The sequence below is a fragment of the Chroicocephalus ridibundus genome, chromosome 9 (genome assembly GCF_963924245.1).
Source record: "Chroicocephalus ridibundus chromosome 9, bChrRid1.1, whole genome shotgun sequence".
Classification (NCBI taxonomy): domain Eukaryota; kingdom Metazoa; phylum Chordata; class Aves; order Charadriiformes; family Laridae; genus Chroicocephalus; species Chroicocephalus ridibundus.
In genome coordinates, this window is record NC_086292.1 from 6,197,180 (window position 1) to 6,222,321 (window position 25,142).

Here is a 25,142-nt window from a genome sequence, read left to right on the forward strand (position 1 = left end):
GAGGGAGGAGACGGATGCTGTGAGTTTTACACTCCCTGCTGGGTCGTGCCCCCCGCCAAGTTTCCCCTGGCAGGGCTGGGGTCCCTGTTTGGCAGAAAACCAGCCCCTTGCCCCAGTGTCCCCTAGCCCCCAGCACTGTTGGAGGGCAGGACCGTGCCTGTCTGCCCTGGGGCATCGCAGCCTAGCCGGGGCAGGGCCAGACAGGCCCCCCCGGGCAACCATGGCCGCGGGGGCCTGAAAGGGCTGCCTGTTCCCAGCCTGGCGGGCATTCCTCAGGGGGTTAGCGGGGCGCCTGGGCATGAGCTTGTGAGCACGGGGGGGAGATTACACTGGCAAAGAGCCTGTCGCGGGGAGGCGGGGGGGGGAGATGCCAGCTTCCATTGCAGAGGGTGTGGGGGTGGGATGAGAACCTAAACCCGGGGCAGAGGAGCGGGGAGAAGCCAGCTTCAGGGGTCTGTCAGGTCTGTGGGGCATCACCCCCACACGTGGGAGAGAAAGGCCGATGCCCTTGCTGCCAGCCAGGGTCCCCATGCGCCCCGTGGCCGCCATGCCAGGGAGGAGGGGGCAGCGGGAGCCCCAGGGCACGTCCCACCCCGGCTGTGTCCCCTCAGGCTCGGACTCAGGAGGCGGCTGGGGACGGCGGCCCCGACAAAACGCTGGCGTTTTTCCACCACCCCGTCAGGTACGTGCCCTGCTGCCGGGTGCCCCGTCCATCCCCGCGGGGCCGCGGGCAGGCGGGGGCTCAGCCCGGCTCTCCCCACGCAGGCTCCTCTGGCCCAAGTCCAAGTGCTTTGACTATCTGTACGGCGTCGCGGAGAAGCTGCTGGAGAACTTCCCAGTGCAGGCCACCCTCTGTCTCTACGACGACTCGGACAGCGAGGAGGAGGAGGAAGAAGAGGAAGAGGAGGAGGAGGAGGAGGCAGGGGACATGGCGGCAGGTCCTCTGCCGCAGGCCGGCAGGCCGGTGTGAAGGTGCGGTGCAGCAGGCGAAGGCACCGAGAAGGTAGCGGCCTCCTCCACCTCCATGCAGGCAGCGTGCGGGCAAGCAGCGGGCACAGGCTGCACCGCCCGGGGCCGCCGGCCCTCAGGGCTAGCGGTGCCCGGGCACCGTCCCGCCCGGCCGCGCCGTCATGGGCCGAGGACTACAACTCCCAGCAGGCACCGCGGCACGTCCCGGCAGCCGTAGCCCTCTCTCATTGGCCACCAGTTGGGGGAGGAGGGCGTAGCCCCGCCCACCCGCTCCGCTCCGCGTTCCTATTGTAGCCGCGAGGGGAGGGAGGCGGTGCGCGCTGGCTGCGAGGGGCGCGATTGGCCGAGGGGCGGGAGGAGGCGGGGAGTGGGCGGGGCCTGCCCCTCCCCTCCCCGCCGGCGGGAGGGAGCGGCTGCAGCGGGGCGCGAGGCGCGGGGCCGCCATGAGGTACGGGCGGGGCGGGGGCGGCGGAGGCGAGGGGCCGTGAGGGGGCGAGGGCGGGCGGTTATGGGGTGCTGGGGCGGGAGGGAAGGGGCTGGGGCCGGGGCCGGGGCCGGGGCCGGGGAGGTGGGGGCCGGGGGTCGGGGAGCTGGCAGAGAGGGGTTTGGGGGCGTTAGTGGGAGAGGAGGGCTGTGGAGGTGGGGTCTGTCGGTGGGGCAGAGGGATGTGTCAGTGGGGGCAGGGGGGTGTGTCAGTGGGACAGGGGGTGTCAGTGGGGCAGGGGGATGTGTCGGTGGAGCAGGGGGTGTCAGTGGGGCAGGGGGATGTGGCAGGGGGATGTGGCAGTGGGGCAGGGGGTATCAGTGGGGCAGGAGGATGTGGCGGTGGGGCAGGGGTTGTCAGTGGGGCAGGGGGTGCAGTGTTGGGGTTCCTCGGGGGCTGGAAAGCCCCTCTCAGCTGGGCAAGTTCACATTTGGGCTGATGGGGCAGGTGAGTTGGGGGGGGACACCCTGCTGTGGGGTGACACTAAAAGCTGAAGGAAATGGAAATAATTTGGTGTTGGGTTTGGGGAAAGCAGGGCTAGTGCTGGGGTGGAGGGGCCTGGGGCTGGGATGGGGGCTGTGTGGGGTCTGCATGCCTTCGGATGGGGTCCGAAGGCTGTTTTGGGAGGGCACAGCATCCTGGCACCCGACGGGGACCCTGTGGTCCCTGCCAAGTGGAGCCGGTGCAGCCTCTTCCCTTCGCTGTGGATCTTGGCATGGAAAACCCCAAATACTGCTAGGATCCTGCTGAGTGGCTGGCAGCCACGGCTACGTGATGCCAGGAGAGCCGGCAGCCTCCCTGCGTGCTGTGGCACGTCACTGGCGTCTGTGGATCCCTCCCCGACCTGAAGCTGTGCCCCCCAGCCTGGTGAGGAGGTGCTGCCTCCCGCTGTGCCCCCCTTCACCCGCTCGAGGTCTGCGGGTGGCTGGCACCGCGCACGCCCACTGTATTTTACCGGCACGATTTCCTCCTTTGGCATCGGTGACGGGAGCGGGGGCGGAGATGGGGGGAGCCCGGGGGAGACACAAATGTGCGACTGCAGCATCCTTCGCTCTCACGGCTGCATCCCTCGCACCTCCTCACGGTTGCCTTGGCAACCTCCTATCGATGGGGTATTTATAGAGGAGACGAACGCGTACGCGTCGGAGCTGGCGGGGCGGGAGGACACAGCGGGACTGGGTGGGCGTCTGCTGGGTCAGCCCCCATCTCCAGGCTTCTCTCCGCTTGCGTGGCTGCGCGGGGGCAGGAGGGATGCTGCTCGTGTTGGCGTCAGTGTGTGCTGTGGTCCAGCTTTTCCTGCTCATCGGCGCCGGGGCGGAGGTGGTTAGGAATTTGCGTGTGGAAATAAAAATAAGCATCCGGGATGCCTGCCCTTCTCGCAGGCATCGCTCCTGCTTGTAGGCTTGTGTAGACCTGGTTTGTTGTTGCACTGGAATAAACCGTCTCTGAGCTCTGGCACTGGGTGCTTTGGCACAGGTACTTGGAAAAAAGTTAAAGATAAAATCTGCCTGACGCATTAAATGTGTTGCCTGATGTGTGACGTGGGTTATGGAGCTGGGGGTCCTGACAAATCTGGTCTTGTATATCCTTATTTCTGCATCTCTGTTCTCCTGTCTATTAAAGGGGGAGAATGCCTGTAACAACGAGCAATACAGAGGTTTTGTGTGGAAACTGTGGCAAGTTTTCCATGCCGTGTGTTTCTTTTTATCCTGTGTGTTTGGGTCTCTTTGTAAAAACTGATGACAACAAAAGCAGGTCAGGTAGTCCCTGCTCAGAGCTGAGGCAGCCTGTGGGGGGATGCATGGATCCGGAGGCTTCTCAGCTGCTCTCGTATCCCCCAGAACCGCTCAGAGAAGTGGGCTTGGGTGCTCAATTTATCAAGAAGAGTCCTCCAGGTGTGGGCTGTGGGGCGCAGAAGGTGGCAGACCCCTCCTGTGTAATTCCGGTGCTCTGCCGCTTTCCCTCGCTCCTGCTTAAACTCCAGACTGAGGTTTGCAAACTGTTGGAAAGAAACTGCTTTCTGCCTCTGGAGACAGCTCCGGGCTTGCCTGGCCTCGTGCCACTTGTGGTGCAGGAACCTCGGAAAGCTACAGGAAAACCTGCTGTTGGCGGGGAGAGGTCCCAGATTTACTGAGGAGGCGGCTGTTGGTGAGGTGAGGGAGCGCCTGCTGTGGTGCTGTGCACCGGCCCTTCTGCGTGTCTGGATTCCTGCCTTTGACGTGAAATCAGAAATGCGTTTCCAGCCCCACTGACCCTGTGCACGGCCCTGTGCTGTCCCTGACCTCGCTCCAGCTGAACGGATTCAAGTGCTTTTGGGATAACTTTGAATAATCTGAAGTCCCGCACCTAAGATTAGCATGCGGTTCAGTTCCTGCTGTTTCTAACCGCGTTTGTTCCTTCATCCGCAATAAATCCCTGTAGGAGCTGGTTAGTCCTGTCCCCTCTGTCTCCTGGCAGAGTTGTGGCTTTGCCACAGCAAGGTGTCACACAGGGCGAGAGGAGACAAGTTCGCCCAGGATGGTCTGATTGGTGGGGCATCGAGCACGGGGAGAAGATAAAGCGTGAAAAACAAGTGAGTGAAACTCCTCCTGTGAGCAGAGAGGGATACACTCTGCTTGTGCAGGACTTTGTTTCACTCTTGTGGGGTTTTGTTTAATTCTGAAGTACAAAAGATGCTTATCCAGCTGGAGAGCTGTTGTCCTGGGTGTGCAGGGAATTCTGTCGCTCTTGGTGTTGCCCTTAGCTTGGCCCAACAACCTTTAGGAGATGCATATCCTTTTCTTGCCGGCTTTATGGCAGTGGAGAAAACAGTATGGCCCTGTTTGTTGCAGCTTGTGCGTAGGAGTTGCAGAAGGTAGAACTGGCACGGCTGTGAAATGGATTTAAAACAGGATGACTTGCTTTACCTGGATCCATCAATCTCTTCTGGAAGGGAAGAGCACCCGGCTGCTCCCAGCAGCTTCTGACGTGCAGGACGTCTGTACTGATGAGATATGGGGACTCTCCCTCATCCAGTTCTTCCCTTCCTGCTTCCCTTTGTCTGGGCAGGTCCCCGTCCCTTCCCCAGGCTGGTGCAGCACAAGTACGGCAGGAACCTGCCCCAGGCTCTCGGAGAGCCCAGGGTGCCCTGAGCCCCCCTGGTCCCTCCAGCCACATGATGAGCGGGGAGGCAGCAGGATTCCTTGGCTCTCCGAAGAGGCACTGCTTGGCCGGGGACTGTCCCTGCTTTCTGCATGAATCTGACCCTGGGCAGTGGAGGCTTTGGGCTTCAGCGGGGGGAAATTTAAGCTGTCAGTGACTCTCCTGTTTTCTTCCCTGCAGGTAGGCAGGACCCCCCCCCCCCCCGGTAGCCGAGTGAGGCAGCATGGCAAGTAAGTGTTCTCCAATCAAGATGGAGAGGTGGCGGTGGTGCTGGAGAAGGGGGATATTTGGCAGCCACCTCTCAAGGAAGGGGTGCCTGTGCTTTTTGCGGGGATGTTATTCTCTGTGGGGAGCAGATGCCATGGGCCGTTACCCCTGGATGAGGTCTGAGGTCCGGCCTGACTTGTGCTTCTCTCTCCCCTGTGCAAGGTGGGAGTCAAGAGGAGGTGCTGAAGGGCCGACCTCTCCAGGACTCCCCGTATGCTGCAGCATTTCTTTATTTGCGTGATGCTTGCTGTGCAAGGCAAGCCTCCCTGAGGGCTCACTGGCCCCTCTGCAGGCGTTGCCGGTCTGCGCTGACTTCTCCTCACAACGGTGCTCCTCATGGCCCATGACTGGCATCCCACAAGCTGCCCGTCCTGGGGGCCACACTGCCTTGTGTGGCCGGTGGCACTGGGGCTCTGTGTTCCCAGTGGATGGGCAGCTGCCGAATTCGGCCCCACTGGGAGCTCGCTGCGTCCCGCCACCTGAAGGAGTGCCTGGCAGATGGGGCTGCTGGGGGCCAGTGGCTAAAGCTGGGCTGAGACTGGCATGGGTGCAGGGTGGAGGATGGCGTGTGGTCTGTAAAGAGCTGGACTCAACCCTCCCTCCTCGCTCTCCTGGGCAGCCTGCGCGGAGGCTGCATGCAGCGATGTGATGGGAGCTCAAGGAGGCCGGCGATTGTGAACGGGGAGATGTAGAGATCTGGCTGGGATCTCGGCATTTGCTTGGGCTGTCACCGGAGCCAGCTATGAAGGTGGAGGCAGTAGCCACGCTGGGCAGGAGGAGGACCCCAGGGGTGACAGGTATGCCTTCTTTCCTTATCTGCGCTGTGCTAGGTGGGGGAGGGAGCAGAGATTTCAGGCAGTGTTTTTAAAAGGCAGTTTTAATCTTCTGTTGATGGGGAGGGTCCGTGCCTTCCTCCACTGCTGCCTTTTCTCCCTCCCAGAGCTCAGGTGCTGGCTCACCAGCACCTACTGGTTGTGGGAGGTGTCCCTGTGGTGGCAGCGTCCCCCGCCAAGCAATCCCCTTTGTGGTGACCCTGAGGTGCAGGAGGGTGATGTGGTGGTCAGCACGTTCACCGTCATGCGCTCCCCGGCAGCGTGCAGCCCTGGCTGTCCCTCTGCAGACACAGCCGCGTGTCATTCTGCAGAGAATGCCATTCAGCCAGGCCGCAGAGCGGTGGGGTCGCGGTGTGGCCAAGCCTGCCTGCCACCAGGGGCCAGCAGCACCTCAGGAAACCCAGCAGGGATGCGGTGAACCCAGCCCTGCTCCTGCTCCCCCTGCCTAAAGCTCCGATCTTTCCTGAGCACCGGTTCTCCAGCTGGTGTGGGGAGACTTGGAGAGGCAAAAGGGGTCAGTACTGAGGCTGCTGGGCTTGGGAAGTCCCCTCTGCCCTGCAGTGTGGGGACAGTACCTGCTCAGCTGTCTGCTCGTCATGTCAGCTGGTGATCCAGGCTGGATGAGAGTTGGCAAGGCTCTTGTTTCCTGAAGGCCGTTGGTTTTCCTGCTCTGGTCCCCAGGCACGTGGGAGCTCTTTGCACTGTCCGTGCAAAAGAGGGGAGGGAGCAGTGACTTGGTTGCTGCTTTTCTGCCATTTCTAGGTCCCTGAGGGAAATTGGATTTGGGGGGAGGCAGACATCTCTGTCTCAGCATGCTTACACTCGGGACATTGCTCGTGATACCTGCCTGCCTGTGTGTCTGTTTTTATTTCCCACCATAGTGGCCAGTTCAGCACGACAAAACAGGGAAGGGGTCGAGTGACTGGTATCTGCAGGGATGGAAAACCCTGACAGTGAGATCTGCGGCCAAGCTTGTTGCCCCAAGGTGTGCTGAGGAAGTTGAAAAGAGTCTCGGACTCAAGTGCTGAGGAGGGGAGAGTTGATACCGCAGCCTGACCAAGGTGGGAGGCAAAGGTGGCAAGGCCAGACTTCTCCACCAAAGGATGGGACGTTTGCAGGATGGATGGCGTCTTTGTAAAATTTCATCTCATTCCGGAAAGGCTCAAGAGAAGGTCAGGCCAACCTGTTCCCTCTCCAGCCAGGACAGCCCTCCTCAACTGCAAAAAGCCAAGGCAAGCCGATCCCTGCCTTCCTGCAAGATGCCTTCTGTGCCTCTTGAAAATGCTTTTTCAGTTGTCCTTGTAAAAAAAAAAAAAAAAAAAAAAAAAAAAAAGGTCTGCATAATAAAGTCAATTCTGAGGGAAGGTCTCTGACTCACATCATTCATGCTGCTCTTCATTCACACCTCAGTGGTTCAGCCCTCTGCAAACTCTCTCACTGAAGCAAGCCATTAATAAATCACGGGGGGGAATGCACCTACACAGCACAAAAAGAACACAGTGCCTCCAAGCACGGGATGGTGTAGCAGAGTAGTAGTTGCTTACGCCGTGATCTTCTCCCTGCCTTGACATTTCCAGATACTCTCACAAACACCTTGCTGTATTGTTTTAGGAGCAGGATACATGGAAGGTACAGCAGAAGGAAACCTGCTGGTGTCTGGTAAAAGGCTCCTAATCATAGAATCATAGAATGGTTTGGGTTGGAAGGGACCTTAAAGACCACCCAGTCCCACCCCCCTGCCCTGGGCAGGGACACCTCCCACCAGACCAGGTTGCTCTAAGCCCCATCCAACCTGGCCTTGAACCCCTCCAGGGATGGGGCAGCCACAGCTTCTCTGGGCAACCTGGGCCAGGGGCTCACCACCCTCATAGTGAAAAATTTCTTCCTAATGCCTAATCTAAATCTCCCCTCTTTCAGTTTAAAACTGTTACCCCTTGTCCTAGCGCTCCACTCCCTGACCCAGAGTCCCTCCACAGCTTTCCTGTAGCCCTTTTAGGGACAGGAACGGGTTCTAATGTCTCCCCAGAGCCTTCTCTTCTCCAGGCTGAGCAGCCCTGATTCTCTCAGCCTGTCTTCACAGAAGAGGAGCTCCAGCCCCCTGAGCATCTTCGTGGTCCTCTGGACCTGCTCCAACAGGTCCATGTCCTTCTTGTGCTGAGGACTCCAAAGCTGGACGCAGTACTAATGAAAGAAGTTGGTAGCTCTTCACTCACTATTACTTTTGATCTTCACCAAGCTCTTTATTCTGTGTTACAGCCAAGCTGGTCTAATGGGAGACGCTGGCTGTCCCCTTGCCTCCTTGTCCCGCATCTGTTGATGTTGCTGCAGTGTTTGTTCATCTGGTTGATCCAGTGGAAGACTGTGGCTGAGGGTGAAGGAGGTAAATAGGTTTCTATGGATCAGCCAGGTGAACCGATTCATCCTCTTCAAGGGAAGCAACATCATTATGTAGCTGGGTGGGAAGAGAAGGTCCCAGCCTACAGCTGAGTGTGTTGAGCTGCATTACGGAAACACTCTCTTATGAAATGCCTGCATGGGATGTTTGAATCCTGGAAGGGTTGTGGTTTGTGTGGAGTTTCTGCTTTCTAGGCAACAACTTGTTTGTCTCTCTTGTGCTGCTGCAGATCCTGTTAGGTACTTAGAGCCCATGGAGCTTTCCCTCCTGCAGAATATGGAGGGAGAGGCTTTGAAAGGGCTGTGTCTCCTGCAGGAAGAAGGTGCTGTTCCTGCTCAGTCAGGCTTCCTGACTGCATGCTCTGAGGGAGGATCTGATGTGGGCAACACAGAGTCTCCCAGGCTTTGGGAGCAGAGGAAGGTTTGTGAGGCCTCAGCACAGTAGGGATGAGGATGTGATGCCATCTGAGGAGAGGTTGCTCAGCCCCGTTTCAGTGATTCATGACCCGCTGTGTGTTGGGGATGTTTGCCCTTCTTGGGCCTGGGAGAAGACACAGTGGTTTGTCTGGGAGCTGAACAGAGACCCCGAAGCCACCTGAGCTTGCATGACCCCACAGCAGCTGGCAGCGGGGACACCAGCTTCCAGCAGGCTCTCTGCCCTCCTCCTGGGGGGCTGTGGAGGTGCGAAGCAAGAGAGGGGGCTCTGGGGTGATGCAGGGGGGGACTGTGGAATGAAGTGCAATGCACTGTGTGTCCTGAGTCCATCTTGGTCTTGGCAGAGAGGTCTGGCTCTGTGTCCCAGCTTGCCTGGTGGGATCTCCCTTGCCCTGCAGCAAAGAGGTGAAATCCCGTCAAGGGAAGGAGGTTGAAAATCAAGTCTTTTTGGAGCCTTCCGTCTCTTCTTCAGCTGCCCCGTGTGGTCCGCAGCTGCCGATTCTGATGTCTATAACATCTCAGCCCTGCTGGAAGGATGCTCCTGGTGCTGTATGTCTCCGGGCAGACCCCAAGAGCCCTGCGCCCCTCTGGGTGTGCTCTCCCTCAACGGGCACTCTGCTGTGCTAAATGAATTGTAGCCCTGGGCTTTTGGCGTTTGGGATGCCCGTATCACCAAAATCCCATGGGAAGCCAGGTGGGAAAGCCAGAGGCCAGTGTGGGGTTGTCTCTGCTCAGCATCTCTCTGCCTTGTGTGTTGCAGTGTTTTTGGGGGCCAGGAATGCCCACTCGGTCCTGAAGCGCTTTCCCCGAGCCAACGGTTTCCTGGAGGAGATCCGGCAGGGCACCATCGAGCGGGAGTGCATTGAGGAGGTCTGCAGCTATGAGGAGGTCAAGGAAGTTTTCGAGAACAAGGAGAAGACGGTGGGTTTGTCCTGCCCTGCTCCCCAGTGGATGCGTGAGGCCTTACACCTTGGCAAGCTGGGGGCAGAGAAGGAAAGCGCAGGGGGAACAGCCTCTCCTGTTCCTTTTGTCCTTTTCTGCATGCCGTGGCCTCACTTTCCAACATGACTTTCCCTTCTCAGGCAATGCCCTCACCTTGCCATGGCCAGGACACCCTGCCCACAGCTGCCTGTCGAGCTGGCGCTCCCACAGCACGTGTGGGAAATTTGTGGTGTCGTCCCAGGCTCTCCAGGCTGGGGTTGGTGTTAGCCAAATTTCTCCCTGCTTGGTGTGGGGGCTGTTGGCTGCTGTTGAGGGACGTTCCCGTGATCTTTTGTGTTGGTTCCCACAGTGCCTCAGATGCTGGCAGCCCTGGTGAGAGTGGTGGGGGGGGTGGCTGAAAAACTGGCTCTTTTGTGGACTTAGGAAGGGCAGTGGTTATTGCTGGTGGTGGTCAGGGAGCCCTTGTCCCACCCACAGCACATGATGGTTGCTTCTCTGTTCCTGCCACAGATGGAGTTTTGGAAGGGCTACACCAACTCTGTCTACTCTGTCAAGGACCCCGGGCACAGCACGGAGCGCTCAGACGCTATGTACGTGGTGGTGCCCCTCTTGGGAGTGGCTCTTCTGATAGTCATCGCCCTCTTCATCATCTGGAGGTGCCAGCTTCAAAAGGCCACCCGCCACCGTCCTTCCTATGCCCAGAACCGTTACCTGGCCAGCCGAACGGGACGCAGCCTGCCCAGGGTCATGGTATACCGGGAGCGGTCGCAAAGCCAAGGGGAAACCCAGTATCAACGAGAAGCAAGCAACCGGGTGGCTGGAGACGGCAGAGCTGGGGGCAACCCCCAGCAAGACGGCACCCTCTGCCCGCCGGAGCATTCGGTCTCCGTCCTCTCCAGACTGTCCAGTGCCACCCCTCCGCCTTCCTACGAGGAGGTGACGGGCCACCCGGAGAGCAGCAGCAGCGGCGAAGAGACCAGCGTCTCCTACAACGACCCGCCGCCCAAGTACGAAGAGATCGTGGCCGCTGCCCCTGCCGCGGGCAAATAGCGGCTCTGCCTCCCTCCTGCCTCTTCACACACTCATGCTCACCCACCCACCCTCCCTTCACCATGCCCGGGACCCCCTTCAGGTGCCAGTCGGCACCCCGTCTCACCTGTACAAGCTGGTGCCATCACACGATAGCCTTACCCTCCTAACCAAAAACGGCTGTCCCCGAGCGGGGTGAGGCTGGGCTGCGGGGATGGCTCCGGGGCCGGCCAGCCTTCTCCTGCCCCTCACTCCCCGCTCACGTAAGTGCTGTAGCAGCCAGAGCAGAGCGGCAGCTTGTTCCTGGCTCAACGCGGGGGTCTCCCCATGGTGCATTTGATTTCCTCACTTTCCCCTCCTATAGACATCACGTTTCCCACGATTAAAACAGCCTCGCTGCCTCCCTGGGGTGCTGCTCAGCCTTACCCCATGTCCTCGCCGGGCCCCGTTTTGCTGCTCGGGGCTCTGATGCAGGAGTTGGGGATGCAGGAGGGGTGCGGCGGGTTTCTGTCCATCCCCACCATCAGTGTCCATGCTCTGTGTTTGGGGAGAAAGTGCCTCCCTTGTGTGGATTTGCTGCCAGGTGGGAGTGGGGAGCCCGGTCCATCCTGCGGTGCCTGTAGTGATATTTGCTGTCTGGAGATCAGGGAGGATCGGTCAGGGAGGTGCTCTCTGATCTCCTAGATCCCTTTGGAAAGGGGGAAAGGCTCGTGTGTTTGTGAGGTAAGTGACTTTGGAGTAGCAGGTCCTTTTCCTGATGGTCTCCGCTTTCCCGCTGTGGTGTGCCGGGCAGCTGGAGGTCTGGCTGTGGTGGAGCTGGCTGATGGGGCCATCTCTGACCTCGAGCCAAAGGTGGTCCCATGGCTTTAAGTGGTGGGGGTGCTTCTTTTTCCTGGAGTGTGGCCTGTCTGGTGTCTGCCCCAGAGGTGGGATGCCGGCACAGGGAGACTGCGGATGGGCCAAACGTCCCCTCTCCCAACCTCTTCATCCTGCCTGGCCGCTCTCTTTGGGGCTCTGTCCTCCAGAGCAGGTGAAGGGGAACGTGAGACCCCGCTCTCGTGCAGACCCCTCTGGTGGGCAGAGTGCTTGGTGGCCGTGGCCATGGTGTGGAGGGCCTGCTGACAGAGGTGGCTGTGGAGGTGAGGGGGGACTGACCATGCCACGACACGGTGATGCTGGTGGGTTGGGAGCAGCACCAAACTCTGATGCGCCCGACCACCGGGTAGTTGTGGGGCCAGGGCAGGGCTGAGCCAGGTGCTTTGCTGTGAGACCAGAGTGTCCCCTTTTCCTGGGCAGCTGCTTTCGGGGTTGAAGCAACGGGGCTGTCCTTTCCCAGTCATGTCTGATGGGTTAAAAAGGGGGTTGTGCTCACGAACACCACCCCCCGCACCCCCCCACCCCCCCCAGGAGTAGCCCAGAAACTCCCAGCACTGCCACCCCTCGGTGTTCACCCCAGCACCAGTCTCTCCACCAGCACTGAAAGGCTATTGTACGTCCATCGGCTGCCTGCTCCCCGCTCCGTCCCAGCGATGCTCTCACAGCAGGAGAGCCCAGAGCTGAGGCTCGCCCAGCGTGGCCGTCCCTGGGGCAGGACACGAGGGGTCTGCAGCTGCTGGCACCTTGTCTGTCCCCTCCCAGGCCTTTATTCTGCCTTTCAGCCTTAGCAAATCGGGGTTATGGGAAGACCTGATAGCGAGCGTCGGGGTCAGAGCCTGGAAAAAAAAACGGAGGGAGACAGAAGGGCTCTCTGCATCCTCTGTCTCTGATGCTCGGTCATTATCCCTGCAGTTTGTATTCTGTAAAACTTGGTATATTTCTGTGCAAAAAAAAAAGGTATTTATTAAAAAACCCTCACTGTCTGAGTGGCGCAGGGTGTCTTTTTCCCACAGGGGGGATGTCTCACTGGGCACAGCTGGATTTCCATCTCGCGGGGGTGCTGGGGCTCAGCTCTGAGGAGCGATGGAGGCAGCTGTGGGATGATGGCACCAATACCCAACCCGGGCACGGCTGCAGCACAGTCCCCAGTGAGGAGGGGACCATGCCTGGGGATGGAGCGTGTGCTGCTGTGGGGCTGGGAACGAACCCCACACATCTGACAGGAGCCTTTGACTTCCCTGGGCGTTTGGTGCGCCCCTTGGTGGGAGCGGGGGTTTGTCCTGTGGGCCCTGAGCAGTCGGTAGGTGAAGCGCGGAGGGATTTCCTAAGGTCTTTGAGGGGATTTAGGTGCACAAGTTGCCTTGCTGTTCCTCTGTGTGCTCCTAAACCTCTTAGATAATCCCCTTTAAATAGCAAGACTAGGGCAGCGTGGGATTTATTTTAAGCCCTTTCGAAACGAGATTTTTACGGTCAGGTCTTGGACTCTGTGCCCATTCAGAAGTGTTTAAAACCGTCGTTCATCCCAAACGGATCGTTTTATCGCTGGGTACTCCACTGAGAGGCAGGAGAGATGAGCTCTGGCACAGCCCGGCGCTTGGATGGCCGCCGTCTCCGCTCCTGCCCGGGCTGCCAGGGTGGCACGGGGACATGCTGGGGCTGGGGCTGCCAGGGGCAGTGCCAAGAGGAGGTGGGCTGAGGCCTCACCTGGCAGCCTGGGTTGATTTCCCTGCGAACGCCCCTGTGCGTGGGGACCGGGGGGGTGATGCCCCAACCTTTGCTTCTGTCCCCCCGGTTTTACCCCTGGCCAGAGCCATCCCTTCGCTCCGGCAAACTTGGTCGGTGCTGGGAGAGGCTGACCTGCCCGGGGGGGGGGGGGGGGGGGTGTTCCCATTGCCCACGGGGGGGCGCCGCGCTGATGAGCTCGTTAATTAGCCCGGCTGCGGCTTTAAGGGCGGCGGGCGGGCTGCCGGGGGGGGCGGGACGGGGACAATCCGCCCCCGCTGGCAGCGGGCGCGGCTGTTTACAGGTCCCACGGTAGCCTTGGACTGCAAAAAATAAAAAGTAAGTGCCCCCACTCCCCACCCCACCCCGCCCCGGCTCGGCCAGCCCCAAAGCCGGTGGGTGCCGGGGACGGGACGGGGCTCTGCCGGCGGCCCCGGCGGGGGAGCGCGTCCGGCAGCGGGACCCTGGGGGGCGAGGGGCGCGATGCCGCACCGGGAGGGCATGGGAGACCCCCCCCCACCCCGCCGTGTCGCGGAGCCGCCCCCCAACCCCGCTCCCGTCCCTCCTCCCACCCCGCGAGTGGGGGGCTCCTCTCACGCGTGTCCCCTGGCCCAAGTTTCTCCGCTTCCCCCCCCCCCGCCGTGGTCAGAGCCGGGGTGCTGCGTCCGGGGTCCCTGGTGCTCCGCTCCTCAGCGCATCCCTCGGCCGAGCCCAGGGGACGCGGGGGGCGGAGGGGTCGCCCCGGCTCTGCGGCTTGGGGGCGGCGGCGGGCGGCAGGAGGTGACAAAAACCCCGTTCCCTTCCCTGTCGTGACAACGTACAGCCCCAAACTGAAGGACGGAGCCGTGAGCGGGGTCGGGCCCTCTAGCAGAGGGCTGCTCCCCCCAGCACCCCATCCTGGGAGGTGGGGACGGGGGGGGTGCTGGACCGGGCTGGTACCCCCGCCTGCTTCCTACGGAGCTATGGAGCATCCTGGCCTGGGGAGGGATGGGGAGAGGGAGGTTGTGGGGTTTCCCACCCCAGGGCAGGTTTTCCTGGCTTGCGGGTCTCCAACCTCCTTACTCCCGGGTTTAAGTGTGCCGGAAATTCCCCGTCGCTGCAAATGGGAGGAGAAGTGCCAAAGCAGAGGCTGAGAAGCAGTCTTCTTCCGCCGGCGAGGAGGGGTTTGCTTGGCAATAGCTAGAAAAAGCCCTAAAGAAAGTTAAAGGAGGAAATCCAGCCACTTAAGCATTTTGTTCTTATGGGTTTTGACAGATGATTTTTTTTATTTTTTTTTTTTTCCTCTCTTCTTAATAGCTTCGTCTCTCTGAGCCTGCTTCTCCCTCCCCTCCCTTCCCTCTGCTCTTTGGGAGCTGCAGCGCTTTCATAGGTGATTAGAAAATGAACCAGTCTGCCCTCTCCAGATTTATTGTTATTAATATATGCTGGTTTCCCAGAGAGCAGGCTGAGAAAGCAACACAGGGCGGTTGCTCCTCTAAAGCACCAAAAATGTAAAGGAGAAACCTGATGGTCTCCATGGTGGTTGGGCCGTGGGGCTGGGCATCTGACGCAGGTTTCTCCCGTTGGACTGACACCGCTTTGGGACCGTCCCAGGACTTATTGCCCCGCTCCCGAGCTGGGGGGTTCCTGCAAAAATCCTCTTTCTTTGAGGTTTTGGGGAGAAGCGGGGTGCAGGTGTGTTGTGTCACCTGTGGGTTGGTGTCACCTGTGGGTTGGTGTCACCCGTGGGTTGGTGTCACCCGTGCCAGTGTTGGGTCTGGGCCGGGTGGTGGAGAAGGTGTGGGGCAGCAGGGGGGCTGCTGTGCCCCCGCACACGGTGTCTCCGGCAGCGCCTCTGGGGCAGACCCAGTTGCGGAGACGGGGATCTCATCTCTGCGCGGCTGGGAGCAGGAAATGGCCGCGGCTGATGCCGGGCAAATTTGTGTCTCTCTAATTAAAAGGTTTTTAATGACAGAGGAGGAGCAGAGGGCAGCGTGAGGCAGGTGATCACTGGAAGGGCTGGTTATTGCGGACGTGGAGCCCGTTCTGCCGCCCTCGTGTTCCTGGCGTTACAGGGCCCGGCTGCCACAGGGGACGGGATCGGTGACTCAGGAGCCGCGTCTCCCGTGGTTGTTCTGGCTTTGGGAGGTGGTGCTGCTCCCCAGGGATTCCCCTCTCCCTGGGTGTTATCCCAGGGGGTGGCAGGGGGCTGGGGCAGGCGAGAGGGTCCGAAGCACCCCGAGAAGCAGCAGCGAGGGGGGTGGTGGGGGGCAGCCCTGGCTGCTGCCGGCGGGGAGCAGCCTGGTGGGCTGGAAACGCGGCGTCAGAGACCCGGCGGCTAAATATAGTCCCCGGACGTGATCTAAGAAGGCAGGGCCCCTGCACGCTCCCGCTCGCTCGCCTCCTCCCGTTTCACCCTCTTGAGCTTTGGAAGAGGAAAAACCTCTCCTTCCTCTGGCTGTTTGGGCTGTGCTGGGGCAGGTGGTCCCTCTTACGGTGGAGATTTTGACCTGGAAGCAAAGGGGGACCTTTTTGGGCATGGCGAGCTCAAAAGGTGACAGCAAGAAGGGTGCGGAGGGGCTGTGCGTGCATGTGGGACACTGGGGCAGCGCTGGGGTCTGTCTGGGGTCTAGCAGCCCTCGCTTTTTGGGGTTTTCTCCTTGGCTGCAGCTTTTTGAGAAATAATAAAGAGTGGGAGCCAGGAAGGTGGTTATTTTGGGGGCTCCTCTCTCAAAAATATACATTGATTGCCCTCTGCTCGCATCGCTCAGTGAAAGCGTTGGGACGTTGTGGCCCCAGAGGGCTTCTCAAAGCCCCGGGACTTGGCAAAGGGGAAACTGAGGCACGGGACAGTTGTGTGTCCTGAGCAGCTGCAAAGGCCTAGGGGGTGTCCGTGTCCCATGTCCTGCTCCTGCTGTCGGCTGCCCCAGGAGCAGCGAGAGCTGGGGACTGTGTCCTCCTTGGTGCCGGTCCCCTCCTGGGAGAGAGCCGAGCCGGCGCTGGCCTGGCCGAGCTGACGTGTGCTTTTCTTTCTCCTCTGGGAGGAGGGTTCAGCATCTGGCAGCTCTGCTTGGGGCAAAGTCCACCTTGGCGCCGGTCACTCGAGGAGACGGGTGCTGGATCGGGTGGGGAATGGGGTATGGCCCTGGGGGATACTGCAGTGAAAGCGTGTGTGGAGAAAGGGTCCGGCGCTCAGTTTTTCCTGTGGTAACCTGGTATCTTATCACCAAAAGTCGTGTTTTGTTTTTAGAAAAAACTAATTTTTTCCCCGAAGGTGTATGAACGCAAAAAATGTGCTCCCAGCCCTCCAAAAAACTTTACTTCTGTATGGAAAATATTATTATTTTTTTTCCCCACTAGTTTTTAGGGTACGCTGAACTGCTCTTCTCCCACTGGTGTGCTGAACTATTGTCCTTTCTTTGCTATGAATTGAGGCAACGGGTGCTAAGCTCATGATTTGCTCCCAGGACACGTAGGAGTTTCCTCACCTTGCCAGCCAGGAATTCCCACCCGCAGCAGCCCCTTGCTCCCACCATCTGGGCTTCGTGGGACAACCCCTTTCTCCAGGACAACTCTGATGGTGTCTGTCTTTTGGGTTGTTTCTGGCTGTATTTTAGCTGTCTTATACCACGTGTGTTATCCCCGTGCAGGTGCTGGTTTGGAAGAGCTGCTTGCTACCACTTTCGCTCAGCTTTCTTCTCCTCTGTGTGAAACCCCAGGGTGCTCAAAAAATCTGAGGAAATAATAAAAAAAAAAAAAAAAAGATGTGGCCGTTTTGGGGACTGGACCTGAACCGAGTCCGCTGTGACCTGCTCTTCACAGAAGCCATCAATCAAAGGATGCAGGTTCCCAACAGGCTGAAGGTAGCAGATGGCTTCAGCCCTGTGGATAAGGAGCCGGTGACAGAGGATGTCCCTCCTTCCTTTCGGATGCACATCCCTGATAGGATTTCTCTTGCAGGTAATGTCCTGGGTTGTCTTTTGGGGTGGCTGAAGGTTGGTGGAGCTCTACAACATCCTAGGGAATAGGATCCCTTTATAAAGTCCCCAGTGGTTTGCTTTGCAAGAGGAGAGGACAGGGGCAGATATTGTAGTTAGCTTTCTTCTGGAAGGTAGGGCAGGATAGTGGAGAGATGCTTGCGGAGAGGTGGGCAAAGGTGACCAACAGAAGGCAGGAGGGGTCTTAGCTCCAAAAGGTGAGGAGCAAAATGTGGAAGCGTCTCCCTCCACATCTCTTCCAGTTCCCTCTTGACCTTTGGTAGGGTCCCTGCTTTGGGATGCAGAAACATCTGGCCCCGTCTCTTCAAAAAACAGCTCCCAAACCTTGTTTTCCTGGAGCAATGCATCCGGTTGCTTTCCAGTCCATGCCTCTCCGGGCTGTCCTGCTGCTCGCACCTGTGGGACGTGGTTTTTGATGTACGTCTGGTAACAACAGACACAGAGTTGGTTCTCCTACATGAGCAGCTCGCTCTTCTTTCCTGTCCTGAGGGCATTCATGTTGGTTTAATTCTTCCCTCTTTCCTCTCTCTAGAAATATCAGATGCCAGTTTGAGGCCCATCCTGCTGAACCAGCAAAGAAAGGTCCCCTCTGTCGTGGTGCACATGTCCCCGGACTCCTCTGCGCAGCCCACCCACCTCAGGGAGCTCCCTTTTCTGCACGGAGACAGCAGATCAAACTCCCAGAAACGCAGACGACTGGTACTGTATTGAGAGCCGACAGGGGTTGCCTGTGGTGGGAAGGGGGAGCAATACTAGCGTTGGGTTTCTCCAGAGGTCTGTTATCAGCCCAAGCCAGAATTCACCTTCAGGAGTGCTGTCTCGTCCTAAGAGGTCCTAGGAGTGAGGGTGTAGGGGTGGTGGAATTTTTTCTGGGACATCAGTTCAAGCCAGATCTCTTACCGCATTTTGTGAGCAGGAGATAGGCTGAGGTAGGTGCAACCCCCCCACAACCTCCTTCTGCTGCTTTTGAAGCCCCTTTTCAACCACTGTTTCTCTTGGATGACAGATTTTTAACCTTGTGTGAAACTAGTTCAAAGAGAGGACTCTGACATGGGCAGGCAAAGGCTTGGTTTGGCTGCTGGACCTGCTGGTCTGCCTTCTCAAGGGCTTTCACCTCCCTGAGATTCAAGAGCCATTCCCGGATGCCTTAAGCTGAGGATTTTTGATCCGAATAGAGGTCAGATCAGGAGGGTCCTTGATGGTGACCCTCACCCTGCTCTGACCACGTCTCCCCACCCGCTCCACCATCAGCTCGTTGGGGCTCATGGTGGAGCATTACTCCCACCAGGGAGTGCTTTCTCCATGCAGGTGGGCTCCTGGCACTACAGACCATGGGGCTGGGCTCACCCTGTGCAGGGTCTCTGCGCTAACGCGGTTGTGTTTGATGCCAACAGGGCCATCACAGCAGCAGGTCGCGGCGGGAGAGGACTCCAAGTGACTGTGCCCAACTAGCCTTGTACAGCCATGAGCGGTGAGCATGAGTCAAAGCTGCCCGGAGCGGGTGGGGATCAGCATCTCCCGTCGTCCGTGATGCTCTGATGCTCTCTGGTGTCACTGCCTCAAGGTGGGGGGGTGTCCAGATTGGGGCAAGGCTTCTGGTGTCAGAGAGGTTTGTGCCAGGCAGCGTTGAAGGTCCCCAGGGCGATGAGCTCTCTGCTGAGATTCTCGTGGGAGAACTTGTCCCCTCTCGCAGCAGGCTGGGAGCGCTGTCGGTCCTTACCTGGCCACTGGGCCAAGAAGACCTCACTGCTTGCCCCGGCTTCTCCTGGTCTCCCTGACTCTGCCCATCTTCCTCTCAGTGCTTTGCAATGTGCTCTCCTGCTCCAGCACCAGCATGGTCCAATGCTGGGGGTTATGGGCAAGTGACGGCTGGCAAGCAAGGCACCAGGGCTGCTTAACCGGGTTTCTACAAGGGTTGTTGAAACTTGTGGTGCCTTCCAGACAGGGTGGGATGAGAGCACATTTGCTTTTCATCTCTTTGAGCATAGCTTGTGAGCAGTAGCGTGGTGATAATGACCCTCTGCTCATGGCTTTGGGCTCCAGAGTCTCTCCAGTGGAGAAATTGTCTCTAACTTAATCCCAGGGCAGAGCCACCTTTCCCCTTAAAAGTCCAGGGTTGTCCTGGGTGGCAGGAGAGCTGCCTTCTGCAACCCCTGGGAGAGCAGCTGGTGAAGGTCTGGTGATCTTCTCCTGGAATGTCTGTCCTGGAGACATTCAAGGTCAGGCTTGATGAGGCTCTGAGCAATCTGATCTAGTTAAAGATGCCCTTGTTTACTGCAGGGGGGTTGGACTAGGTGATCTTTAAAGGTCCCTTCCAACCCAACACACTCTATGGTTCTAGGATCACACAGCCATGGTTAGCTTCAGAAGAGTCAGGCGACTGCCTCTGAGCCTGGGGGCTGCTGGTGGGGGTTGTCCCACCTGGTGACGTGGGCGTCTGAGTGCTGATAGCACTGCCCAGAGATGCTTGGAGCTGCTGAAGGGATGAAGGGCGCTGCCAAACGCCAGGCTATGCCGACGCTGTACGAGGCCAGGAAATAACAGGCGTGACTCTGTGTGCACCCCAGGCCAGACGTGTGTCCCCTGCCCGCGCGCCGTGCCCCGCTCCCCCTCCTCGCGGAGGCGGGCAGGATCTACTCCATGCAGAACATCTTCCAAACCATGTACCAGCTGGGCCAGGTGCTCTTCCACCGCGTCCAGAACTCTCTGCAAGACCCAGTGCCGTCCAGGTGACTTCGCCTCGTCTCGAGCCACCTCCCTGTCACTCTGCAAGGACTTGCCTTTGCCTTGCTGAGGCACGAGCTCTGTCAACCGCAGGCTGTGTGGCGCAGGAGCAGGATGGCTCCAGACTCTCCTCCTCGCCTGTCCTGTCCTGTCCCGTCCACCAGCTCCGGGTGCCTGGCCCAGGAGTGCCCTGTGCGGCCAGCCTGGGTGTACCCTGCTAACCCAGCCCGGCTCGTCTCTCCCGCTTAGCTTAACACCGGTTCCCCGGGCTCCCCGAGTGGTCGAACACCGCCTGTGACGTTGCTGGGTTTTCAGCTGCTCCTCACTGCTAAGCAAGTACTAATTCTTCTGCGTGCCTTGATAGCCTGACGGAGAGAAATGTGTGAAGGGAATCAGAATCCAGAACGGGCTGCCTGACCCAGGTCCTGTCCCTGAGACACCCTCTCCCGCAGGCTTCCAGCACCCTTGGCTGTGTCTTGGTTGTTCTTAATTAACCTTTTCCACGAACTGGCTTCACCGAGTCGGTGCCTGTGGGCAGGGTGCTGTACGCCTGCGCGCTCGCTGGAGCAGGTACGCAGTGACCTCAATCTCTCCAGATGTGCTGGAGCAACTACCTCCACCACACTCTTACCTGAGCAATTGCAGTAAATTCAACATGTTTAAAGACATCATTGCAGCCTTAAGGTGTCCCCACTGCTCTAAGGCTGCTGAGCACCGGGAGGAACATCTCAATACTTCAACTTCTCCTTGAGCAAAGCCTGCAGGCGGAAAGGGAGGAGGGCGAGCATCCATCATCGGTGCCATCAGTGGCGCAGAGGTGCAGGCAGCAGAGCTGGCTTCTGTCTGCGGACAATGCAAAGCGATGACCCTGCTTTTAACCACAGTAGGCTGACTGTCTTCAAATGTCACTTTTTTCCTTTTCTTTTTTTTTTTTTTTCTTTTTTAAAAAGTCTGGGCATGCCAACAGATGTGGTTAGTGGCTACGTTAAGACCTTCTCCCTCCTCCCATTGGCAGTAGTAGGTTTGGGCCATGGTACCATGAGAGGTGGTAGCTCACGGAGCTGCTGTAACACAGCAAGGTGAGTCCTGGGCCTTTGCCCAGGTCTCGATGTCCCTTTGAAGCCAGCCACCTTGAAATGCCTCTTCTTGGTCCTTTGCATCGGTTCGGATGCGTACGGTATCTCTTCAGTACGGCAGCTTTGTACCCCTATGCCACAATAGAAACAAACAAACAAACAAAAGATTGAGCTGACTTGTTTGTCCTGAAATTTTAGTAAAGAAAAGTCTGGTCTTGGGCAGAGACTGGAATATTTGCCTGACAGTGACCTCTTGAAGGGTATGAGTCATCGGAAGGTAATTCCTAGGCTCTACTCTAAAGGGCGTTCACCGGTATCGACTGGGATTTTTCAGTCGGAAGCTGCAGGATGTGTCCCTTCTTAATGGCTCTGTGCTGGGGGAAATTGGATTTTCTTTCTGTTGCGACTTTCATTTTTCACCACAGCTCCGTTACGTGGAGGTGTTATCTCGCAAAAGTACCTTCAGGCAGTGATTCACTGAATCGCCGCGTGCTCTTCTGGCTTGTCTTCAGCGACATCAACATCATGTTGCAAACGGGAATAAATACCCTCCCCGAGATCTCCGAAGGAGTGGTGTTAGACGCTCATTAACCCGTACGGTATCAGCGAGTTACTGGTGTGCATAGAGGGGTTCTGATTCTAGAAGACCTGCTGTAGTGGCTGATGATGATAGGAACAACAGACCGAACATGGCAATTTTGGTTTGTCTCACTGCGGATCCACTTTATGTTGTGGCTGGGGGCTGTGGGCCCTGCGGCAAGGCTGTGTCTCCAGGGCATCCCCTGGAGATCCACGGTCTGTGTTGCCTCTGCCAGAGCAGCAGCCAATCCCAGCGGCGGCCCCTTTGTTTCCAGGGATGGAAGGAAGTGGTGCGTGCTTGGGTTGCTTGTTTGTGTTTCAAGTTGCAGGTAAAATTTGCTATAAGAGCAAAAAGTGATGCCTTTTTTTTTTTTTTTTTTTTGTCAGGGGGGTGGGGAAAGTGAGCTTGTGGTATCTGGAAGTACAGGAGAGGAACAAACCCTTGTCTCGGCAAACACAGACCCTTTCCTGCTGGCTGATGCATTTGCTCAGATAGCTCCCCCCAGTTGATGGCTGCTTCCCACCAGCAGGATACTCACCTGCTGGTGTAAATGAGATCATCCCTCCATTTCGGCATTGGCCCTGTGATCCGTATTTACCTGGCTGGCTCTAAAGATGATTTATCCATCCCTCAATGAATTCCTGTGACTATAGAGAATGGATGCTCGGTAAATACCATATTTTCTCTCCGTGGGACCTCTAAAGAAACACAAGCATGCGTTTTCCCTCTTGTCTGCCATGGCATGTGCTGTATGTTCCGTTGTGATCACTACGGGGTGCGTGGTGGAGGGGTGTGAATGTGCATGATGGGGGTTAACAAGAGATGAGTAGATGCTGTGCAGGCGCAGGTCCTCTCTCCTGATGCTGCACCCAGAGAGCACATCCCGGGCATGCGCATGCTACCTGCATGGCTCAGCTCCCGGTGGCGGTGTGGGGGAAGGCAATTGCATCTCTCGAGCAGCTTTTGTCCGTCTGCATCTCTGTTTTTTCTTCCCGCAGCTCCCAAGAGGCCGGCCCAGCCCCAGAGAGCACCTTGGAGGAGGTCGGGATGGCTGAGATGGCGGCAATGCGAAAGCAGGTGAGACGGGGGTGAAGGGCTGCGAATGTTTCCTGGGAAAGCCGTAGGAGGGTGGGAGAGGAGGCTCCAGGGCTCTGTTGCTCAGTCCTAATGGGCTGGTGTTGCCAAGCTAGTCCTGGCTGATACTGCTAATGGAGAGGCAGGGGAGGACTTCTGTGTGCGTTGAGCCATCAAGCTCCTACCCTGAGGCTGCAGGAGACCACCAGACCCCTCCGTATGCTGGCAGTGGAAGGCTCAGATGCCCTTCTGCTGGGAAGGACCTTTTCCTGGAGCATCCTCTCGGGGGCTGCGGTACTGCTCCTAATTCTCCCACACCGAGATAGCTGCTGCTCTAGAAGAGGAGGACCTGAGGGAGATGGCAGCTCCCATCCTTCCATCCCTTGCTGGGTTGTTGCTGGAGTCCTGCACTTTGCCGCAGGGCTGACAGCGGCCCCGCTGCTTCCCTTGCAGCTGACGAGGATCTCGCAGAGGCTCCGCGTGCTGGAGGAGCAGTGCAACGCCTGGCGGCAGAAAGAAGCCCTGGTCTACTCCGTCCTGATCTCCGCCTGCCTCATCAACACGTGGCTCTGGCTGAGGAGATGATTTCCTGTGCCCCAACCTCCCCTGGCCAACCCTGTCAGGGTGGGTGAGGGCAGGGAGAGGATCCTTGCTTGCGTACTTGCAAACAGTAAAACGACATGTTTCTTCTTAACTTGACCTGCTTTTTGCGCTGTAGGCCCTTGAGGATCGGTGTCCTTGAGGCCCTGATCACGATGAAGGGGCCATCCCTCTCCCATGGTCTAGCATCGGAGGTGGGTGCGGGACGCAGTGAAGCTGGACCTCATGCCACAGCAGCTGGAGAGGGGTGTCCGGGAGAGGTGGGGTACGAGGAGTATGGCCTGACAGGCGTAGCCCCAGGGCTGGGCTGTGGCTGCAAATGCTCAGTGTACACGAGCAACCACCCTCACGTTTGACGGGGTCAGGGCTAGTGTGGGAAGCTGCTGTGAAGAGCCCAGGTCTCATAAGAAATTGGTGGCTGGTACACAGGGGTGTCCATCCTGCACAAAGCAATGGGAGACCCCCTGACCCTTGGGCTGTCTGTCAGAGGAGATGTAAAACCAAGGTGTTGTGTGTTCGTGGGCGTGGAGTCCTGTTACAGTCTTAGACTGTGGTGGGACCAGTCGCCTGACCACGTCCCAGCTTGGATAATTCAGTTCTGACCCCACAAAAGTCCTCAGCCAACTGCTGTGGCCTGTTCCTCATCTTCCACCCCAAAAGCTTGTGTAGAGTGGTTGAGTGTTTTCAAACTGCTGGTGGGTTTTCTTTTCTTCCGTGTGCAACTGTTCCTTGGTGGAGGTGGTACTGCCATAGGTTCTCCCGTGCTGTAGCCACTGCCGTGGGAGGTATGGAGCTGGAGGAGCCAGGAGCTCCCATCGCTGCAGCCGCCGCTGTGCCACTGTCTCCTCGGCTCCCATCCCGCTGGAGGTGGTTCAGCAGCGGCTTTGCAAATATTCAGATCCAAAGTGACTGTAATAGCGTTGTTGAGGTCTGGGCTTGTCCAGAGACTTGGCTCTTTCCCAGAGAGATTTAAATGGGAAAACTCCCCGTGGTGACTCTCTGGACTATAAGACCTTGTACCAACAGTGATGGCACCAGACAGGCCATGGAAAATTGCCCATTTGGGCAGCAGCAAATATTTGTTAGGTTGCCAATGCCAGAGGGTGGGATCGCTCCCAGGTCTGCTGCCAAGCTGTAACTTCAGCGATGGTGCAAGAGTGCAGGTGAGGGGAATTCTTGGCCCAGATGCTCTTTAGCTAAAAACAAGCCCAGTTCAACAGCTTTGCAGTTTCTTTCCTTCTGTGGAGTTCAGTAACACTTGGATCCGAGGTGACTTTGAGGCACTTCTGGTGGTTCATCCAGCGCATCTGCTGGAGTTGTGCTTGCAGGCTCTGGGGGCAGGTTTTGGCATTGGCTTAACAGGACCTCTCTGTTCCACCTGTAAGTAACTGTAACTGGGTCTGTAGGTCATCCAGGTGTCCCAATGTCTTATTTACAGACATGGATGCCCGGGTGTTTTCTGCCTGCAACCGCATCAAGCATCCGTGACTGTAAATCTGGCAGCTGGACGTTGACTAATAAATAAATGTCCCACAAGTAATTGCAGGTCTGAACCTGTGCCTGGTAGCTGAGCTGAGGAGAGGTGCTGAGATTTACTGGGGATGAGAGCCAGGATGGCGTGGTGGGCTTGGCAGGGGGTCTGTGAGGGATGGGAGCACTGGTGCAGGGGTGGTTCCGGTGGCCTGTGGCTCAGGGAACGTGGTCAGGGTGACCAGGGGACCTTACACATCGGGTCTGTGTAAAGGGGCTGCCAGGAAAGCAGGTACATCGTTTGTCTGGTTTCTCTCCTCTGAGAATTGCAAACGTGTTTTGGAGGAAGCTTGTGGTGTCTCTTCTTTTTTTTAAAGCTGTATTTTAGGGGGAGAAGGGCTGACCCTTTGGGGGACGCACCGCCTCCGAAGTGTGGATTGAAGATGTTTGGAGGAGAGGTGGTCAAACTGCATGTGTTCTCAAAGGCTAATTATTGGCAGGTTGGAGGGAATACGATAGGACTTTGATGTACGGCATAAATCCCGGTGT

The 25,142-nt window shown here is 58.0% G+C and overlaps 2 protein-coding genes across 6 annotated transcripts; both read left to right on the forward strand.

Annotated features, from left to right (window-relative positions):
* Window positions 1-1,378: 1,378 nt before the first annotated feature.
* PRRG3 (proline rich and Gla domain 3) lies at window positions 1,379-12,353 on the forward strand. 4 transcript variants are annotated; one of them, XM_063345767.1, is made up of 4 exons: window positions 1,379-1,417; window positions 2,193-4,824; window positions 9,284-9,444; window positions 9,976-12,353. In XM_063345767.1, the coding sequence occupies exons 2-4, from the start codon at window positions 4,818-4,820 to the stop codon at window positions 10,513-10,515; spliced, it is 708 nt and encodes a 235-aa protein (XP_063201837.1). In that variant the 5' UTR covers window positions 1,379-1,417; window positions 2,193-4,817; the 3' UTR covers window positions 10,516-12,353. The 4 variants fall into 4 exon arrangements, 2 of the variants coding, with proteins under 2 accessions (XP_063201837.1, XP_063201836.1); XR_010072443.1 differs by lacking the exons at window positions 9,284-9,444; window positions 9,976-12,353 and adding exons at window positions 5,481-5,658; window positions 6,576-9,277 and having other exon boundaries at window positions 1,403-1,417; window positions 4,775-4,824; XM_063345766.1 differs by lacking the exon at window positions 1,379-1,417 and having other exon boundaries at window positions 1,977-4,501; window positions 4,779-4,824.
* Window positions 12,354-13,336: 983 nt separating this feature from the next.
* On the forward strand, window positions 13,337-23,217 carry FATE1 (fetal and adult testis expressed 1). Of its 2 annotated transcripts, XM_063345764.1 has the most exons (7): window positions 13,337-13,431; window positions 16,722-17,031; window positions 17,602-17,768; window positions 18,464-18,540; window positions 19,637-19,798; window positions 22,448-22,526; window positions 22,977-23,217. In XM_063345764.1, the coding sequence occupies exons 2-7, from the start codon at window positions 16,836-16,838 to the stop codon at window positions 23,106-23,108; spliced, it is 813 nt and encodes a 270-aa protein (XP_063201834.1). In that variant the 5' UTR covers window positions 13,337-13,431; window positions 16,722-16,835; the 3' UTR covers window positions 23,109-23,217. The 2 variants fall into 2 exon arrangements, with proteins under 2 accessions (XP_063201834.1, XP_063201835.1); XM_063345765.1 differs by lacking the exon at window positions 19,637-19,798.
* The last annotated feature ends 1,925 nt before the right edge of the window (window positions 23,218-25,142 follow it).

Coding starts and splice junctions, on each gene's coding strand:
- FATE1 (XM_063345764.1), top strand. CDS start 16,836: ATGTGGCCGTTTTGGGGACTGGACCTGAACCGAGTCCGCTGTGACCTG. Junction 17,769..18,463: donor CCCAGAAACGCAGACGACTG/GTACTGTATTGA, acceptor TGATGCCAACAG/GGCCATCACAGCAGCAGGTC. Junction 18,541..19,636: donor GCCTTGTACAGCCATGAGCG/GTGAGCATGAGT, acceptor TGTGCACCCCAG/GCCAGACGTGTGTCCCCTGC.
- PRRG3 (XM_063345767.1), top strand. Junction 9,445..9,975: donor TCGAGAACAAGGAGAAGACG/GTGGGTTTGTCC, acceptor TTCCTGCCACAG/ATGGAGTTTTGGAAGGGCTA.